Source organism: Siniperca chuatsi, linkage group LG5 (assembly GCF_020085105.1).
Source record: "Siniperca chuatsi isolate FFG_IHB_CAS linkage group LG5, ASM2008510v1, whole genome shotgun sequence".
NCBI lineage: Eukaryota > Metazoa > Chordata > Actinopteri > Centrarchiformes > Sinipercidae > Siniperca > Siniperca chuatsi.
Window position 1 is genome coordinate 14,218,693 of NC_058046.1, and position 15,900 is coordinate 14,234,592.

The window sequence follows — 15,900 nt, forward strand, 5'->3', positions numbered from 1 at the left end:
GGGAAAGCTAGCTAGTAAAAAAGTAGAAAAGGGAAACTGTAAAAATAAACGAGCAAGGGCCTCTGCTAGAGACGCCAACCAGACAGGAAATGACACGCGGCACAAAAATGGTCTCCACTGACCTCTGTCAGGAACCAAGGTGCCAGTTATCCCTCCTGCTTTCTTTTTCCAACATGCCTTAAATCCGTCCTTAGACATATATATTTGTTTCTGTCTTCTGGCAGTATATTGGTGTGCATCAAGTGATAAATATAAATTAAAGTACAGGAATTGGCCCTGTAATGCCATGTCTTTCCATTAAAAAAATTCAGGAACAGGAAATTCTTGATTCCAGTCTGGTGATAATGAGTGGCCATTCCCTGGCTTCAGTCATTTTCCCAGCTCCCTCCGGGGCCAGGGCCTAAACAATGTCAGTGGAGCACTCCAGTCCCTGCCGCTGTGCTCCTGATAATGGAGCACTCCACGTCTGGAGCGCTTTACAGACCATGTCTTCATTATTACGCTCTTGCTGCCCTACAAGCACGTCGCTCCTCTCCAGCCTGCATGAGGCCCAGGTGCTCATCCCATATATCCACAGAGAAATGACTCTTCAGAATGGCAGAGGACCAGCCCCATTGATCAGAAAGAGTTTGTGGGGGAAAAAGACATTCTTAATGGCAGCCGCTGGTGTTAAGCCCAGCGGCAGCAGACAATGGCCCCTTCTGGGCTGGGAGTGAGCTTGAGTCTGTCACAACCCAATCATACAGGCCAAATGTGGCGGAGGGGATAAAGCACTGCACTCCCAAGGTTACAAAGCATAATTCAAAGAGGAAGACCATAGTCATAACAATAATGTGTCACCACCAATCATGTAGCTTTTTGAAGAATGCTGCTACAGAAGATAATGAAAATTAGCTGGTTAGAAGATGCAACTGCTAACCTTTTTAGCTATGATATTTTCATGCTCAGCAAGCGTGAGGCTTTCAAGTATTTCTTGTCTCTGCTATGATCCTCTTGTTTGGTGACAGCTGTTGTCATCAGTGTCAAGGCCACTGAGCTGTGAAGCTGTTGTCAGGGAGGGTACTGTCTACTCCAGAGGGCACACAGACAAGTCATCGCCTGAGTATGAGGCCTGCCAGAGCTGTAGTTTGCGCTGTACTGTAGGTTTGAAATAAAGTTGGGTGGGTGGTGAGGGGCTGCAGCAGAGATTTAGCCTGGATTATGGCAGTGAACAACAGCTGACATTTGGGCTACAGTAGAGCTAAGCGCTTGGCTACTGCTTCAGGTCCTGTTGACTCTGGTAAGCTCCTCCACATTCCCCAGCTTGGTGATAAGAGAGTGTATCAGAAGTAGTGGACTGCTGATACTCTTCAGGCCAAAGCCCACACAGCACCGTACCCTCTGAAAAAGGAGCAGACTGTAGGAAATGCAGATGTTTGATGTGTGATACTTGTTTTTCTATTGCTATTTGATGACTGGTTTTTATCACACTGGGCAAAAGGTTCATCAAAGCTTGAGGTGCTTATAAACTGCACACTATCAGTACCATGTGCCAATGGTGGCTCTCAGTGCCTGTTTATATTATATTATATTTGTATGAATCTCTGCGACTCAATTAGGGTAATGCATGTATGCTTTAGGTTACTGTAAGTCTCCAGTCAAAGAATGTAACCCAATGCAATGTCTTCTAAGAATAGTAAATCCAATGTGTGTATGTTTGTGCATGTACAAGTGTAAGTGTCTGTATGTTCTGTTTGTTTAGATGCACAACACACATACTAATTGATGTAATGTGTGATTATATCACATTATATTTGTCCTATTTATTGTCTGTACATTGTATTGTGCCTATAACTGATGTGCTGCAAGACCATTTTTCCTTTAAGTTATATAATATAATAATGTTTTACACTGTAATTACTTATTTATATATATATATAACCTTTATTTTGTAAGGTAATTTACTTATAATCTATTCTGCAAGAGACATGTACAGAGACATACCAACACAAACAGCTTCACAAAAATCTCTAAATACTTCCATTATTAAAAGTTTAAAATTGGGGCGCCATGGTGGTCTAGGGGCCTTCGGCACAGACAATAAACTTAAAGAGTCCTCCTCCGATTTAGCATTGCGTGCCTGTAACATTGTTAAACTCATGATGGACAGTAAAAAAAGTGATGTAGCAGAACCCAAGATAGATATTTATATACTGTATATATATATACTGTATATGTAATATACAACAGACATAACAGGAGAAGCATGCTTTATTTTAATACAAGAAGCACATTTTAATCTTCTGAAAGACATGAGGTTTGAAAGTAAGATTGCTATCTAGTAACCTAATCAGGATTTGTTGTTTACTTGGGCTCTCACTTACTTATAGGATTGTCTTAATCCCATTGAAAATGCATGTTTGAGTGAGTACATATACATGGAGGCCAGTGTTACACGGCAAATTCATGTGTGTGTAAGAGTGTGAAAAGGACAGACAGGGAGGGAGAGACGTTCATCAGAGAGAGGAAACAGTGGGCAGTGCCTCGTCTTTCATCGCTGCACTAATGAGTCCCAGGACACACAGACTGGAAACAGCAGTATTGTTCTCCCCCCGCCCTGGTCAACAAATCCTATACAGCTACTGACACACAGAAACACATGTACATTCAGAGCGGGACACATAGGCACACAAAGATTACCACATACATTGTGGCGGGCCCACAAGGCCACACACACTTATACTGGAGAGTATTCTTGTTCTCTGTCAAACGCACAGACACCTCTTTGATTTGATTGGTGAAATTTATATAGTACCAAGCAGATTTTTATTTATAAACTTCTTGGTCAGAATCATAGAGGTGGAAACGTCTCCACCTTTTTAAAAAGCTGCAAGGTTGTTGCAAAGTGTTCTGTCTGACAAGCTGGCACGCATTCAAAGAGCTGGGCTGAGCTATCCAAGGCTGTCTGCTTTGAGACAAACACAAAAGACTTCAAGCTTTTTGGCCCAAGGCCAGATAGCTTTTGCTCCATCATTATAACCTGTCTCCCATCTATAATCCAGATATGAGTGATTGCTTAGTGAGAGTTTGGACCAACAGCAAAACCCCTGATCTCTGACTTTGTCCCAACCATACCGCACAGTCTAATTTTTTACGGGAAGCCATTTTCTAAAACAATTTTCCTGCCATAGTTTGATCAAAATAGCTCATCACTTGGAAAGCGGACAAGACAATGGTTAAAAGATGCCTGAGGTTGTATGTGGTGTGAGGCAGCGTGGTCGAGAACAGCGATGACAGATAATCTTTGTGGAAAAAAGGACGAGAAAGTCCTCTGAGGTCTTGCCTACCACAGTGGCATCTTGGGTACAAGTGAAATAGACAAAAATGCAGCGTTGATGCTTTTGAGCTCCTGTAAGGAAATCCTCCTCTGTGACTGGTCTGATGGGAGCAAGCATTTTTCATGCTGTAGGAACATGGATCACATTCCAATTGGCCATGTCCTATCAATAACCATCCGTCTCTTGACCTTCTTTAACCCCGCTATTCCACCCTGGCCAATAAAAACCTTCTTCGATTCAAAATCTAATGCAGGTTAACTGATGGAGAGGGGCATCTGGATGAATAGTTTAACACATGGGTGTGGGTGTGGAATGGGAAGTGGGTGGAGAAAAGTGCAGTGGATAGTATGAAATTAGATCCTCAAAGGCAGTTTAAGGAATTAATATTTATGGTTTGCAATGGCCAAGTTTGTCATGGGAAGAAACAAGCAGAACAATGACAGAAATTCTTCTTAGCAGTTTTAGATACCACTAATATTTTATTTGGTCAAGTATCTGCATCTTGCTAGCCTCAAGCCAAGGTGGCTGATGGGATAAGATTTTGTGTGCAGAAATACCCTGATGTGTCCCACTGGAGGAGCGAGGTTTAGGAAATGAGATGAGTTTCTCCACTCATCTTCATTTTAAACTTAAAGAAGCCCTCTCTTGGAGTCTCAGTGTTAAAGGAATAGCTCAACATTTTGGGAAATATACTTATTCGCTTCCTTGCTGAGATTGATACCACTCTCTTGTGTGTCCGTTAGTATGAAGTTAGCTAGCAGTCGGTTAGCTTAGCTTAGCATAAAGACTGAAACCAGAGGGAAACAGCTAGCCTGGCTCTGTCCAAAGGTAACAAAATCTGCCAACCAACACCACTAACACTCAGTAATTAATACGTTGTATCTCGTTTGTTTTATCAGTACAAAAAACATGTAAAACAGTAATTCGCCATTTTACAGGGGGTTATGCACAGGACTATTTCTTGGCTCTGAGCAGTAACTTATTGGAGTCTCCGCTAGTTTCCTGACAACTGCTCTCAGCCAGGAAATAGTCCGGCAGTAAACCCCCACAAAACCACAGCTGTCATCTTTACACTTTGGTTTTTGTACAGATCAAACAAACAAAATAGATGAACAGAGCCAGGCTTGAAGTTTACCCCCGTTTCCAGTATTTATGCTAAGCTAAGCTGCTTACTCCAGCTACAAATTTACCATACAGAAAGATAGTGGTATTGATAATCTCATCTAACTTTGGCAAGAGGAGGCAAACAAAGCAACATAGTTCTAAAAATGTAGAGCCATTCATTTAGCTATTCATTTAAGACATGTCAGCATCATCCCTGCATGCATTTTCTCATTGACTTAATATTTTATCTCTCCACAGGGACCTCAAGCACAACTTAATCAGCACCATCATGCCTGGAGCCTTCCAAGGCCTCTCTGAGCTTCGGAAACTGTAAGTAGACATTAACATGATTCACATTCCTTTCAGGTTCATAGCAGCAAACATATTTACAGAAATCATAAACGCAGGCATGGAAATTTTGACTTCAATTGTTTGGTACGAGACAAATGAAGGAGTCAGGGTAGTTTTTTTATGACATGACCAGCATCGTTTGCCAAATTCACAGTAGTTGTGGAAAGAGACAGGCCCACATATCACCTCACATCTATCTTAAGCGGATTCTGTTTTGGCAGCTCATGGCAGATGACCAGGAACTCAATATAATGCATGACATCTGCATGCATTATATTGAGCTCCTGGTTTTAGTGTGACAATAAAGGCCTTCTTCACCAAGTGTTTCTGCCGATCCTTGTGGGGGCCCTGCAATGTCATCCCTGGTGCCCAACTCCACCACTGTGGAAAGCTCAGGGCCACGCAGAGGCTCCTCACACATCATTGGATGTGACAGGGCGGCTGTTTGCAGCCACTCGCTGCTCACTCATTGGGTTTTTGGACACCGAGGTCTGGTTGCGGCGTGGGTTGGAGCTGGTCGTCTGTGCTGCACCGCGTGACTCCCCTTCCCTCCTCCCCCTACTTGTGTTTTCCCTGCAAGGTCTGGGGCTTTTCAAAACAAACAGGGGGGAGATAAACACATGCTCTGGACAGCTCTCTGCTGGGTAGTGTCAGAGGTGCAACAGAGCAGATCCCTCTCTGGCTGTGGCTATACATCACACTCAGAGGTGGACGGCAGAACAGGGGCCCTGCTTTTACCCCATTGGTGATAAACCCTTACTGGGGTCCCATGGAGTAGAGATAAGGGAAAGTGGCAGGGACTGTGGGCTTATTTAGATGTTTAACTTTCTAAACCTTCTAGTAACCTAGTAACCCTTTATCACTATTTATTTTAGTATAAACGAGAAGTCCTGCACAGTTTTACTTGTATGTCAGATATGTAGTGTTTGATCTGATATCTCCAAAAAACAACATGGGTATTGAAAGAGTCAAGATATCACAATCTATGACTGAGACGAGTCCCCTTTATTCAAAAATAACCAACACATTCCTTTGTCTTTTCACACTTTTAGCGACCTATCCAACAACCGCATTGGCTGCCTGACTGCAGACATGTTCCAGGGGTTGACCAATCTCACTAAACTGTAGGAGCCAGATAAATTGATTCCATGAAAATATTGTACTTTCCGCGTTGTGGGGGACGCTGTTGAGTTAACATGTTCTTATCTAACTTGTGCACTGCTAGGAACCTCTCTGGCAACATCATATCGACCATGGATCCAGGAGTGTTTCAGGAGCTGCCGTCCCTCAAGCTAGTGTGAGTAGTAGACACTGTCAGCACTCTAACTCAACCCTCACACAGCATACCATAACAATTTTGAATAAAGCAATACACTTTCTAGACAAAGATAACATTTATTTTCAGTTCATGTTTATTTTCCCTAGGGTTTGCTAAATGTGTTTTACCAAGCCTGTAGAAAAACTGAAGTAAGCAATGAAGATTTATTTGACATTTATTTATTTGAATTTGGATATTTTCATCTATTCATTATTTGTAGATGAAAAACATATTTGAACTTAGGCTACCCTAAATCAGAAGATAAGTCTGTCTAGAAACATTTCAAATCTGAACAAACTTTTGCTTGTTTTTTTATGCAGTACTGCCAGTTCTTGCAAAACAACAACGGTCAATTAGTTTCAGAGTGAAAACAAGAAATCTGTAATCAGATATAGTGCTGGAGTGGCTGTAATTCAACATTTGGTGTCACTTAAGAAATATGCATCAACACTTCAAGTATTTTTTTTGTCATGTACAGGTATGATATGTTGATCCTATAATGAGCAACTAGAGGTAACACTGTATCTGAGCCAGGTAGAGTGAAAAGATAAAACTCTCTTATCTCCCATGATAAATGACCATCACTTCTCTCTCCAGGAACTTCAACTCAGACTACCTGTCATGTGACTGTGGGTTGCGTTGGGTCCCGGGGTTCTTTCGCAGCAGTTCAGCCCGGTTGGGGGACGAAACCCTGTGTGCCTACCCCAAGAGCCTGAGGGGAAAGCCCCTGCGTGGACTAAGGGAAAGCCAGCTGAGCTGTGGTGAGAGCCTGGCTAGAATGAGGCATATGAATGAGGCGGTTCACCGCTTTCTTTCAGAGAACATTGGCTTGTGGATGACAATGACAGTGCACACATAACAGCCCTCAAGATCTTCCCAGTTTTTTTAAGAATTAGTAGACCAAAAGGGTTGAAAGAGATCTATCCCAGCAGCTCAGCAGGGATATATTTCTAAAAGTATCAGTGAGCTCTGTTGACAACTAATCCTGTGGGTTGCATTTACGAATTGCTGCTGCCTGCATCCAATCTGCTCAAGAACAGCAGACTCATAATAGCTTCTGTGGAAACATTTAGCTGAGGTTGAGTAATGAGAGGGCAGCAGAAATAATTCAGAGCGATGTGTAACGGTCACATGTGCGTCTTTTCTCACCATGTTGCTCAGATGGTGCTCTGGAGCTGCACACACTGTCGCTGCTGCCGTCCCAGCGTCAGGTGGTCTTCAAAGGCGATCGGCTGCCCTTTCATTGCACTGCTGCCTTGGTGGACAAGATCACCACAATACACTGGCGTCATAATGGTCAGCTGGTGACCTCTGACCCAGAGATCGGGGTCCAGCTGGAGAACAGTGTGCTGCATGACTGCACCTTCATCACCAGGTACAGAAACTCAAGTAACTCAGGCAATCTGAATGTCCTCTGAAGGCGCTGTCTATATTCAAACGTTTATAACCTTTTATTCTTGTGCAATTTTGACAAGACAAGACAATTTTGAGTGAATTGATAAACTTAAAGAAAAATGTTTAACTAGTTCAGGCACACATTGGAGTATGTGGTGGTAACTTGTTATAATGAGCTGTCTCTAATATCTTCATCCAGTGAGCTTATTCTATTCAACGTACATGTGGAGGCCAGAGGAGAGTGGGAGTGTGTGGTTTCTACTGGGCGGGGCAATACATCTCGCAGTGTTGAAATAGTGGTGCTGGAGAACAGTGCCTCCTTCTGTCCAGAGGATAAAGTTGTCAACAACCGTGGGGAGTTCAGGTTAGTTACAGTTACAATGATTATTATTACTGTACATACCTAAAGATTCATTGTTCTCATCCTTCTGTGATTTTAATCCCCAGGTGGCCCAGAACTCTGGCAGGTATCACCTCACATCAGTACTGTCTGCAGCTGCGTTACCCCTCCCTGTCTGTGGAGGGAGGTATTGAGCAGAAAAAAGCCTCTCGATACTGTGACCGTTCTGGGAAGTGGCAGGAGGGCGACTATTCAGACTGTCACTACACCAATGGCATCACCCGTGTCCTGCATACTTTCATCCTGGTCAGTAGTGCTGTCAGAGCAAGGTTTATTATAGTACATGCTTCCTATTCAGTAAACTCTAGATTGTATGTAGATTTAGATTCATGACATCATACCTTGTTCCGTTTTTGCTCTTGCTTTACAGAGGCCCATCAATGCATCCAATGCTGTCACTCTGGCACATCAGGTGCGCACGTACACCCTGGAGGCTGCAGGCTTCACTGACTCTGTGGATGTGTTGTATGTGGCGCAAATGATGGAGAAGTTTATGGAATATGTTGGACAGCTGCGAGAGGTGAGAAGGACTGAATTGCATATTTAACATACAGGTATGTGTGTTATGTCTTTCCCTGATGTTAAAATTTCTGTGTGTTTGTTCCAGTTGTCAGAGGTCTTGGTGGAGATGGGCAGTAACCTGATGCAGGTGGACGACCAGATCCTCGCTCTTGCCCAGAGAGAGAAGAGAGCCTGCAGCTCCATAGTCTACTCTCTGGGTACACTGGCCTGGCCTCAGCTACACAGTCATGCTCAGGACTTCTCCATGGTAGGGACTATCAACCTGAGTTTTCTTTTTGTTTTATCTCATCATAAGCTTTTTTAACAGATCATGTAAAGATTCTAGAGAATCCTGCTGAATATATTTATAGTTCATTGTGACAACTGGAAATACATGTATTTGTAGTTCATAAAATTTTTGCGAGTTGTGTGTAAATTTGAAACTAAGATGTAAAGGTGCATATTTTTTGTTATATTTTCACAATGATGTTGCCTATGTAACAGAATAATGGGCTGTCTATATATTTGATTTTTCTTACGTACAGGTGTCTAGGAACATTGTGATGGAGGCCCATTTAATTCGACCAGCCCACTTCACTGGCATAACCTGCACTGCGTATCAGCGTCGTGAGGTCTCAACGGGCAGCCTGGGAATGGAAATGGCCGAGTCCGCTCGTGAGCAGCAACTTCGTTTTCGCTGTAGCACTGGCTCCCATAACACCTCCCTCAACAATTTTCCTCTAAAGGTGAGGCATGAGCACCCCTTCCTGCATCCACTTGTGGCTGCTATTACTACATACTGTGCAATCAGTAACTTGTTGTATCTGCATTCACAGTTATCAAGGTGTTCTAGTAGATTTCAACATAAAATACAAAATTTGCATGTGTCTTATGTTTTTTCTCTCCAGAATTCAGTAGCCCTGGCCTCTGTGACTCTCCCAGCTACTCTGTTTCCTCCCGACGCTCCTGCAGACTGTAAGCTGCAGTTTGTAGCCTTCAGAACCGGCAGCTTTTTCCCTCTGTCTGGGAACTCCAGCAACACTGGGGAACACTCTCGCCGACGTAGCGTCAACACTCCTGTCATCTTTGTTGGCCTAGGTGAGGAACCATCTCAGCCTACTTAGTGAAACCACCTTTGTTTTCTCACACATAAAGGAAAAGTGCATCCTGAAATACTGTTAAAAAGACCCTTAGCATTTCTGGGCCTTTTTTCATTCATGTTCTTGTATAGCTGTGTAAGATATGACATCATATTAAAATATTTTCCGTGCTGTGTCACTGTAGTGTAATTCCTAAACAAAAGCTATTTATAACATCAACAATAAAGGTCTTGGGGTCAAACAAACATGCACTATTTTGTATATATTTTCAACTATTTTATCTATTCTATTGTAGAAGAACCTGTTTTCTACCAACAGTAGGGTTGATTGTATTTTTGCAGATTTGTCATTGGTGCTGTGCAACGTGAAGTAAAAAACTCACATTGTAAAAAACTGATGGAATTTACTTCATCTGAGCTACTTGGCCTGACAAACCACAGCACTTTGTCCACTGACTTTTTCTTGACCTTGACCGTCTTTGCTATTATTTTTGTTATTTCCACCTACATATAAAGAGCACAGTCAGTCCCAGTCTCTGAGGGATGTTAAGGGTCATTCTGGGAATTGTAGAAAATCATCAAGCAATATAAAACAACAAACTGGCTGAGGGAACGTATAATGGGCATCACAAACAGACTTATCTAACAATATGAAAGTATCCATGACTGATTTTTCAATTCAATGCACAATAAACATTTCAGTCATCAGTACAATTTTGTATTGGTAATTTCCCCCCTTCATGTGACAGATGGCTGCAGAATGTGGAACCACTCAGAACCCATCTGGGTGTCGCTGCGCCACTTGTCCCCTGGCACTGATGCTGTGGCAGCCCAGTGGAGCCTGAAGGCACTGGAGAAACAGGGAAGCTGGAGCCAGGAGGGCTGTCAGCTGGTACACAGTGACAGCAGCACCTCCACAATGCGCTGCTCTCTGCTTAGCAACTATGCTGTGCTACAGGTAGGATAGCCTTGAGTATTCAATTTATCATTCATCCAGGATTGAATGAGACTTTCATTTGACTTGTGTGTGATTATTTACCAGGAGGTGCCTGACTTCCCCAATTCCACACCCATCTCTGTAAGAGTACTCCACCCTGTGGTCTATGCCTGCACTGCAGTGCTCCTGCTTTGCCTCTTCACCATCATCATCACACACATACTGCACCACAGGTACTGTAGCGTATGTGCATTAACAGATTTCTCTCTGCTCTTTGTTATTTGCTTCATCGCCTCATTATTTTACTCTGTGCCCCCACAGTTCTATTCACATATCAAGAAAAAGCTGGCACACATTACTGAATACCTGCTTCCACATCGCCATGACAACAGCCATCTACGCAGGAGGCATAAGCTTGACCAGCTACCCAGTGGTTTGTCAAGCAGTAAGTACTGAATTTACACAGTCTCCTCATTGTGATTAGTGGCATGTAAGCTTGATGTCTTATCTGACTGTATCATGTGACAGGTGGGCATTGCCCTGCACTACTCCTCGCTGTCGACCCTGTTGTGGATTGGAGTCAGTGCCAGGGTCATCTACAAAGAGGCTGTGTGGAGAATGCCACGGCAGCCGGAGGGAGAGTCTCCTGCTCCACCTACACAGCGACCTATGCTCAGGTCAGTGAGCAAGCCACAACTCACCTTCACCCACTTCCTGTACCATGAGATTGTTGTTTGCTGTCAATACGGTTCATGTTTTAGACAGATGCAGGAGTTCTTGTACATGGCCACCCAGACTGTGAAACATCAAAGTGGGTCATTGTGCCCAACAACCAAAGTCCCCTCTGTTTTTAAGGAAACCTTGGAGGGACATAACAGAGGATTGCTGTAAGGCACAAAAAAGCTATAAGCCAATATGAACTCAGAGTGGGGGAGGGGAGGAATGTATGAAACCAACAGAAGTAGAGGGGGGGTCGTCATAAATCTGAGCAGGGTAATTCAGGGTATGCACTGTCTTTCCAAATAGTCCCTTCTATTTCTCCTCCCCCTGCCCCTGTGATCCTGAAGCTGCGATCATACACTGACCTCACTGGCCCTCCAGCCACCTCTTTGTTGCCCACTCAGCCACATGGGATAAGGCCGCAATAAATCACAGACTTCTGGAGCCGAATACTGACCTTTGTAACACTTTGCCCACTAAGAGAGTGAAGGATCACACAGCTCTGTTCAGATTATGGACAGCCAGAGAGACATAAAAAACAACAAGGAAAATGACACCGACATGCACACTTTAAAAACATCATAGCAGCCAAAGGTCATACAACATCCTGTGACACAAACAATAACTGCTCTTTATTTTTAAAACTGCAACTGGGAACTTGTGTTTGATATGTTTTTCTCTGTCATTCAAGGTTCTATTTGATAGCTGGTGGAGTTCCTCTTATCATTTGTGGGATCACTGCAGCTGTCAATGTCAACAACTATGGAGACAACAGCCCTTAGTGAGTACCATTTGACCCTTGACTTTGTGTTGTTGTGTTTGGTGCTGAAGTGAATAATTCTGTGTGATATGTTGAATACACAGACATGTCCTTGTTTTGTGCTGACCCTTCTGACTTCTTTTTTGCCTCTTGCAGCTGCTGGCTGGTGTGGCGCCCCAGTCTGGGGTCTTTCTTTGTCCCTGCTGGCCTAGTGGTGTTGGTGACATGGATCTATTTCCTGTGCACTGTGTTTCGCCTAAAGCACCGTGTGGCCAAAGAATGCACAGGAACCACCCTGTCCTCTCCCGTTACTGAGAGCCAGCCTGCACTGGCAGGAAGCACCAGTCTCCTCTCCACAGACTCAGTGGTGGGACCTATAAACCCTGTTGTGGCACCAGAGGACCAGTATTCGCTGAAGACACAGTTCTTGGTGCTGGTGGCAACCCACTTCCTGTTTGTGGTTCTGTGGTGTTGTGGAGCCATGGCAATGTGGCTGACAGGGCACACTAGCTTGTTGTTTAGCTGTCTCTATGGGATGGCTGCCACAGTTTTGGGGGTATTTCTGGTGGTACACCACTGCTTCCGACGTCTGGATGTGCAGGCTTCATGGCTGGCATGTTGCCCAGGCTATCGCCGCTCCCATCCCATGTCTACTTACGCACACACCTGCACTACCGGGAGTGGAGTGCAGACCTCTGAGCAGGGATCGCAACTTTTCATCAACTGCCATCCACCTGGTGACTCTCATAACTCCTCATCAGTTCGGTCATCATCCACGCCAAGTGGAATCAGCAGTGTGGGCCCTGGGCCCTGCAAGCTCACCAACCTGTTGCAGGTGGCACAAGACAATCCAAACAACACTTCACGTGCCCCTGCGGGCAACAACACTAGCACCAGTACTGACAACATCACCAAGCCAACAAACAATATTCTGCCCACCATTAACTCTGCAGCCCCCGTGCATCCTCAGAGAAGGAAAGTGAGTAGCAGAACTAAACAAGGAAGCAGCCAGTATCACCACCGGAGTGAAGGCAGAGGTCACTATCGTCTCAAAGCTCTAAGGACTGCTGCAGGTGGGGGCAGCCTGGGAGCTTTAGGACCCACTGGTTTTGAGCACCTCAGTTCTTCACATGCGGTTTACAAACAGGCCACGAGTGAGAATGGCAGCATCCACCACAGCCTTTCAGAGAACCAGGCCAGCCCGCTTACCAATGGAAAGCACGTTGGAGAGTCAGTGGCAACCAGCCCCTCAGAGGGAAGTGATGGGGGCAGCAGCGGGAGCCGCAAACCCTTCCCCCTGTTGCCATCTATGGCCAGCAGAGCTGCCATGCACGGTGCTCAGAGACGATGCGCCAGCAGAGACAATTTGAAACTAGCTGCTGCTGCAGAGCGAGACACTAAGCGCTGCTCCTACCCTTTGAACAGTGTCACCACCACTGTGCCAGGGGCCGCTGCCCCAAATGGCACCCTCAAAAACTCAGTGATCGAGCTAGAGCAGGACATGAGTGGCACAGACCAATCCCAGAGCTCCGTTGGAATGAAGAGTGGTTTGTGGAAAAGTGAAACCACAGTGTAACCTATACTTATATGTGAACTTCTATGCATGACCTTAATGGACTCTTAAATGATTAGGTTATGTTTTAATGGTCTCTTGATTATAATAATTATATAATTTAAGATATAAAATCATGAAGGCATCCAGGACCCTAAACTGGTACTTTTGCCTCTGTAGCATTGTAAGAGTTTGCTGTGAAATGGTAAAAAAAAATAATAAGGCAGGTTTTTTTATTGTCATTTTCAAACATAAGATACTCATTTCTTTTATTCATTTCACGAAAAATGTACATGATATCTCTGAAATTGACATATGATGTTGATTTTGGATGTCTAATGAAAGCTTTACTGTTTTAGTTGTGATTTTTCTATGCATATCAACTATAGCATGAAATGGAATGCAAGATGGTCCACTTAATCTGTGGACAACCTTTCACTCTTATGATGGCTTCAAGTAATTGTTTGCGTGGAACTCATGTATGCTTTTGTATGTTCTGTGTGTGTCTCTGTGTGTGTGTGTGTGTGTGTGTGTGTGTGTGTGTGTGTGTGTGTGTATGTGCACATACACTAGGAGAGTAATTGCATGAGTGTGGCTGTACAGAATCTCGGTGTGAATTAAAAAAAGTTATGCGAGACTTTTGGATATATGATGAAAATATTTTATTTTTATTTCTATGTACTCCCAACAGCACTGACAGAGCTCCCCATATCTAATAAATCCAGAAAGAATAAAAATTAGGGGAAAAAATAATTTTCTTTCTCCCAGCCAGTCACTTGATTCAATTCTCACTTCTAGCAGAAGACTGAATGGCTGCCCCCTCCTGGATGGCAGAGAAACTTCTCAGTCATTGTCAGTGATAAGAAATGTTTTAGCCTTGCAAATCAGGTAGATCTCACAGGTCTTGCAATGACAAACTTATCCAACCTATACTGACTTAACAGTAAACCTTCTCACTATAATTTTAGAGGTATTAAAAAATTATCAAAGGATTATCCACAAATTACTTTTCATGTATCAGGGCCCTGACCAAAAAACATCACTGCATGCACATCATAAGTCTTTTGAATAAATTCAATTTGTCTTCACATTAGAGTGGGCTTACAAAGTCCTAAGCTGTACTTCTGTTTTTTAGACAATTTGATACACTGCAATTCAGGAAATTACATAATCAGGAAGTAGTATTTCGAATATGTAGCTCATTGTCACTGCTTTTCCCATTGTTCTTTGTGAGGAAGTCTTCATGAAATCCAAAGACTCACATATTGTATGTTGCTACTCTTAGGTGTTTTAATATGGTCAGTCTGTGTGCAGCATGAACTTTTGGATCAGCCCCGAGCAGGACTCATTCAAGATGTAAAACATGAAAATGACCGTGACTTATATTGAACCTCTCATGGAGAGTGGTGGAATGTAACTAAGTGCATTGAATCAAGTACTGTACTTAAGTACAAATTTGAGGTACTTGTTCTTTACGTGAGCATTTTCATCTCATACCACTTTTTATTTCTATTCCACTACAATTCAGAGTGGAATATTGTACTTTTTACTTCACTATTCATCTGACATCTTTAGTTACTAGTTACTTGTCGACAAATTAAGATTTGTGCACACAAGACATATAAAGAGTTTTCAATGGAGGACTTTTACTTGTAACAGAGTATTTTTACAGTGTGGTATTACTTTTACTTAAGAAAAGGATCGGAATACTTCCACCTCCACCACTGCTCATGGAAAACAAATATAAACATTAAGATAGATCATTTTACACAAGCCTAGAAAGACCCATGAAAATGTGGTGGTATGAAATATTTTGATCATAACTTTACACCCCAGTAATGATCAACTATTAAAGAGATATTGCCTGAAATCAATTTGCACTTACACTTCTTGATGAAGGCCTTGATGTGATTTCATCCTGTTTTGCTCTCATTCATAGGTTTTATCAGTCATAACCATAGACCTGAACATACTGTTCCTTGATCTTCCTCAAACAAACAACATTATCAGTATGATAATCCAGTATGTTTTGGAGTGCCAAAACATTCATCTTAATAAGAAAAAGGGAGATTTTTAGATTTGCACATCTATACCTTATTTGCCTTTTATAATCTAATGTCCTGCAGTGACAGTCTATGACATATTTGATGACGTCTTTACTTCGGTAATATATTTTTCAAGAAACCTCAGACTATGCCTTACAATTTTAGACCCAAAATAAAGTGAGAAAAATAATTTGTCTGGACATCTTCTATCCTTTAGGTGCTAAATTAGCATCACTGGACTCAGTTCAGTGATAATTGTTGCACTATTTCTATGACTTTTGCAAGGGTAAACTGATTCCTGATTAGTGGATGACAGTGCTACTTAAGGGTCCACGATGTCTCAGCGCCCTCCTCCTCTACTGTCCAATCACTGACGGACTTTAAACACTGACAGAAATATT

The 15,900-nt window shown here is 43.0% G+C and overlaps 1 protein-coding gene across 2 annotated transcripts in view; it reads left to right on the forward strand.

Annotated features, from left to right (window-relative positions):
- The window catches only part of adgra2 (adhesion G protein-coupled receptor A2), a 40,862-nt gene extending 26,655 nt beyond the window's left edge, over positions 1-14,207 (forward strand). For both annotated transcript variants that reach the window (XM_044196170.1, XM_044196169.1), the window contains 17 exons: positions 4,680-4,751; positions 5,825-5,896; positions 5,998-6,069; positions 6,688-6,851; positions 7,252-7,465; positions 7,685-7,849; positions 7,933-8,131; positions 8,256-8,405; positions 8,493-8,654; positions 8,932-9,132; positions 9,295-9,484; positions 10,235-10,443; positions 10,528-10,655; positions 10,744-10,867; positions 10,951-11,099; positions 11,834-11,923; positions 12,059-14,207. In XM_044196170.1, the coding sequence (XP_044052105.1) occupies positions 4,680-4,751; positions 5,825-5,896; positions 5,998-6,069; positions 6,688-6,851; positions 7,252-7,465; positions 7,685-7,849; positions 7,933-8,131; positions 8,256-8,405; positions 8,493-8,654; positions 8,932-9,132; positions 9,295-9,484; positions 10,235-10,443; positions 10,528-10,655; positions 10,744-10,867; positions 10,951-11,099; positions 11,834-11,923; positions 12,059-13,478 (3,781 nt within the window). In that variant the 3' untranslated portion in view covers positions 13,479-14,207. The remainder of the gene's footprint in view (positions 1-4,679; positions 4,752-5,824; positions 5,897-5,997; positions 6,070-6,687; positions 6,852-7,251; positions 7,466-7,684; positions 7,850-7,932; positions 8,132-8,255; positions 8,406-8,492; positions 8,655-8,931; positions 9,133-9,294; positions 9,485-10,234; positions 10,444-10,527; positions 10,656-10,743; positions 10,868-10,950; positions 11,100-11,833; positions 11,924-12,058) is intronic.
- The last annotated feature ends 1,693 nt before the right edge of the window (positions 14,208-15,900 follow it).